The sequence below is a fragment of the Anneissia japonica genome, unplaced genomic scaffold (genome assembly GCF_011630105.1).
Source record: "Anneissia japonica isolate Jap-2015-1 unplaced genomic scaffold, ASM1163010v1 scaffold69423_len4257_cov180, whole genome shotgun sequence".
Classification (NCBI taxonomy): domain Eukaryota; kingdom Metazoa; phylum Echinodermata; class Crinoidea; order Comatulida; family Comatulidae; genus Anneissia; species Anneissia japonica.
The window spans coordinates 1-4,257 of NW_022757788.1; the positions used below are offsets into that span (position 1 = coordinate 1).

At 37.5% G+C, this 4,257-nt stretch overlaps 1 protein-coding gene across 1 annotated transcript; it reads left to right on the forward strand.

The window, feature by feature from the left end:
- The first annotated feature begins 1,217 nt into the window (after positions 1–1,217).
- LOC117124875 (optic atrophy 3 protein homolog) lies at positions 1,218–4,165 on the forward strand. The gene is made up of 2 exons (XM_033271207.1): positions 1,218–1,422; positions 3,430–4,165. Exons 1-2 carry the CDS (start codon positions 1,287–1,289, stop codon positions 3,765–3,767), a joined length of 474 nt encoding a protein of 157 aa, XP_033127098.1. The 5' UTR covers positions 1,218–1,286; the 3' UTR covers positions 3,768–4,165.
- The last annotated feature ends 92 nt before the right edge of the window (positions 4,166–4,257 follow it).

Here is a 4,257-nt window from a genome sequence, read left to right on the forward strand (position 1 = left end):
AACTGCACATATGATCCCAATAACAACTTCTTCTATGAAATGTAGACTTAAAAAATAAACAAAAACAGTGTCATGTTGAAAACTAACATAATTAGCAATGTATGTTTGGATAAAAGTGGTGCATGAATAATATAGGCAAAGGTAAGGATCCCAAGTTGGATGAAGCTATTTCCAGGAGATCTGCGGGGGTGGGGGAGGGGCAGGGGGATTTCATCGATAGAGGGTCTAGACCACATCAGCCCCCACATATCGTTGGAGTTGAAGTAGGAAACTTTAAGATTTTGGCACCTCTAGATGGCAGGAAGTGGCCCTCTTTTTGAATATAATTTTCATTTCTAACCAATATTTTCATTATTTGGAAAATTTACGGGGGCCCGGGCCGGCTTCACCCTCCTTTGAGTCCACCACTTATCTGGTAAATGTGCTCTTTTAACACATTATAATTTTATTTTGCTGCATATAGTGACACCCATCGTCACTGACTTCCATGAGATAATTGCTAATAAAGCAGTGAAAACATGCAAAATTATGAATTTGCAGATATGGGTTAATGTTAATTTCCGGGATATCCTTTCTTGCTTGCAGAGTCCGTCCCGATTTTTGGGAGACTCCCGCAAGTTCCGGGGGACTTGGAACCACTGCAATGCTACATTTTTCAATAATAATAATATAATATGAATTTACAATGTAGCATTTACTACGAGGAATAAATCCTTGAATCCAATTACTAATACATTTTGCAAGCTCACATTCCTACTGTAGGCACTTTCTAACCACCAGTGACAGTAGTATGGCCACTTACCATAGTTTTCCATAGCAGGACTTATTGTTGTTGCATCTGCCATTTTTATTTTCTATTTTCTAATCCGCTGCCACATCGACGTACAGGGCTTGTGAAACCCAAAAGCAACAATCGGTCCCATTCAGCCCCACCGATAAATCGACTTTTTCGATCGAACATCTTCACACAGTTCCCCCTGTCATGCAAATTTCCCACGCTGCTTGTCAAAAATCCTCTCTGCTTCGGAATACAATAAAAGTATTATTTTAAAATTTAAATAAGACTAAATATTTTATAATTTACTCAAAATAAAGTCTAATAAAAATAACTACTTGTAGTTATTATTTATTTTTAGAGTATTTTCGTATTTTATTGTAAAAATAATGAACAATATTTACCTGTAAAACACAAAGTATGTTTGTCAAAAAACGAGGATTCCCTGAATGATGAAACATCAACACAATACGAAAGGGCTTCCCCAAGTTTGTACTAAGAAGCTGAAAAGATGGTTGCATTTCCAATGATAAAACTAGTTTCTCTTGCTATGAAACAAGTCAGTAAACCTCTTGCCAAGCGTATTCAAAGCTTAGCTAAAAGAAATAATTTCCTGCGGAGGTATATATGTATGCCGCCAGCTCAACGTAAGCTAGGCCTAGGGCCTTCCGTATTATATTTTCTAGGCCTACTCTATTCACGCCTAGGCCCTGCCCGTCCTGCCACCCTATTAATTGGGCTAGCTAAAGTAGGCCACTCTACCAGGGCCTAGGGTAGCCTAAGTAAAGAAGTAAGCCTAGCCTAAGTAGGTTCACTGGCAAGGTACTAAGTCCAGTCTAGGGCCTAGGCTAGACCTAACTATTAATTATTACTTGGCGTAAATAATACTTTGATATATTATGAGACATTTAATTAAGGCTTTTTTACAGAATTTTCTTTTTAATTGGTGGTCAGACAAACAATGATTCTCCATTTTTTAGGGCTAGCAGGTAGTTTTTACTTGACTGTGACTGAAGTTGTTCTATAGTAGTAATTAATATTATTTCATACCTGCCAACATTTAAAAGAAGAAAAGAGGTAGGAAGTTATTGAGAAAATGGTGCGTAGCGCCATCCGAGTGCGAAGCCCGAGGCGGGGCTGAGTTTGGGAGGGGGGTGTCCCCCCTCCCAACAATGGGGGGGGGGTCCAGGGGGGCGCAGCTATAACAGTTCAGTAAATTTAAGGGTTTAGATAATCGATTTTAGAGGTACAAAAAATGGAAAGGATGGAAATGTTCAGTTGGTCAAACTCATACATTAAAAAAACAACACCACGCACGCCTCGAGTTACCATAGGTTACTGCACCAGGCGCCAAATATTATATTATGAGTGTGTATAGTGTGGCCGGAGACTTAAATTAAGGGTAGCGCATCATTCTGACGGCGAACAAGATTATTTTGATTGAGAACTTAGCATAAAATAATGTTGATTTTCAATTTTTAAAAATCGGTAGGAACAGCCTGGTAATTCGGTAGGCGGTAGAAAAGTAAGAAAATCGGTAGCCTACCGCCTAAATCGGTAGGGTTGGCAGGTATGTTATTTATCCAGAAAATCATGCGATTGGCAGAGAAAAATCTCAGGAATTTATTATAATTTTGGTTTGATATTATAAGATCACTATAAAATTGAGTTTAGGTAAGGAGTTTCAAGCAAGGAAAACAAGCAAAAAAACCAAAGTACGCGGGTAAGATAATTTTTAAAACATTGGTAGGTTAGGGAAGGTTCATAGAACCATCAGAAGACGTTTGATTTGATTTTCATGTAAAATTAAGTTAAATATACATAGAGTTTTTACAGGCTAGGCCTCGGCCACTGACACTTGTTGCACGACAACGCAACATGGCTGGATGTGATGATTGAGTGAGGCCTGACTGTAAACGTTCAGCTCCGTGCAGTCTGCCAAAGTTATTGGTGTGAATTTAGGAACATTATTCAATAATTTTGAATAACTTAGCTCTCCTTGAAATCTGCAAGTACAACACATTTCATGAGTTTTGCAACAAGCACATTCGTCGACCGACGCCATGATTCACTGTGAGTGAATACACGGCTACTGCCGTCGTCGTGCTGTAACACAGGCAGACACGACCAATGTACGTTTTATTCCCAAAATAGTACGATTTATTCTCGTTATATTTCACATTTGGCATATACAATTGTAGAGAAAATATGACATTACATTCATAAGCATGTAACAATGGTTTCTGTTAATTTAAATCACGCTCAACTTTACACACAAAGCGTGTATGAGATGTTTTAATAAAGGCTGTTTTCGTAAATTATTGTGTAAATCGACTATCTTTGTGCGTTTGTTTTGGCTTGAATACCCACTATAGCTGAACAGCGTCGATCACTAATTCGGTTTATTGACCATTCTACTTAGCCCCACCTTTTTGATTGTAAACAGTGGCACTAGGCATGAACACATGCTAATGTTTTGTGCCTCAATTCTTTTGTATTTTTTTTATGGAAAAATAATTATAAAAATTGAAAAACTGTTCCTTACTGTATCTTTAATTGTTATCTATACATTCAAATGATGTTATGTTGGTTGTTTTTGTTTTTTGTTGTTTTTTTTTTTAATCTTTGTGTTTGTTATTTATTGCATTTTTCAGTCCACCATTGGTTGGAAATTAACTTGAAGATGAGATCACTAGGCCTGGGAAATCCTAAGAAAGTTGAACGTTTATCTGAAGATGCAGCAGTTGAACTAGGAGCAGAGATGCTCGGAGAAGGGATTGTTTTTTCTGTGGCCGTTGGAACAATTGTCTTTGAATATTGGCGGCAATCGAAGAAAGACGAACAGCATGAAGATATACAGACTGAGGGAATAAAGCAGTTGAACGAAAGAGTCTCAGAGTTGGAAATTTTATTAGAACAGCAGGATGCTAGAATACGGGAAATGAACAGAATCGTGGTTGCACTACCCACAGGGTCATCTTCGAAAAGATGAGGGGACGCATGATCTTAGGATATTAATTAATGTAAACATGATGTCAGTAAGTTGTAAATACATTTTAACAAGTGGAGTAAAAATCAATGAAATTATTACCGTAAAGAAAGTTTGATCAAGAATATTAAGTTTTGACACCCCAATTGATGGAAGTTCACTTGGTTGACATCCTCTAAAGCAGTGTTCCGCAACTTTTAGACTGATGACTCGGTCAGGAAATATAGACATAAATCCGAACCCATTGTCCCCTTATTCACAGATGACTAATACAGAGAGTAGTTCTAGTACACAGTTTTAGACCTGCGATTTAAATTTTGATTAACATAAGAAAACAGTCCAAAAACAAAATATATTTTTTACAAATGACAAAATTGTAAAGAACAATGATGATGGTAGCCGGAATGCTGTCTCAGTGCCAGCGACGAGATTATTGATCCCCTAAGACTTTCCTGGCAGTTTATTAGATTTAGACACATCATGTTAATGGTAT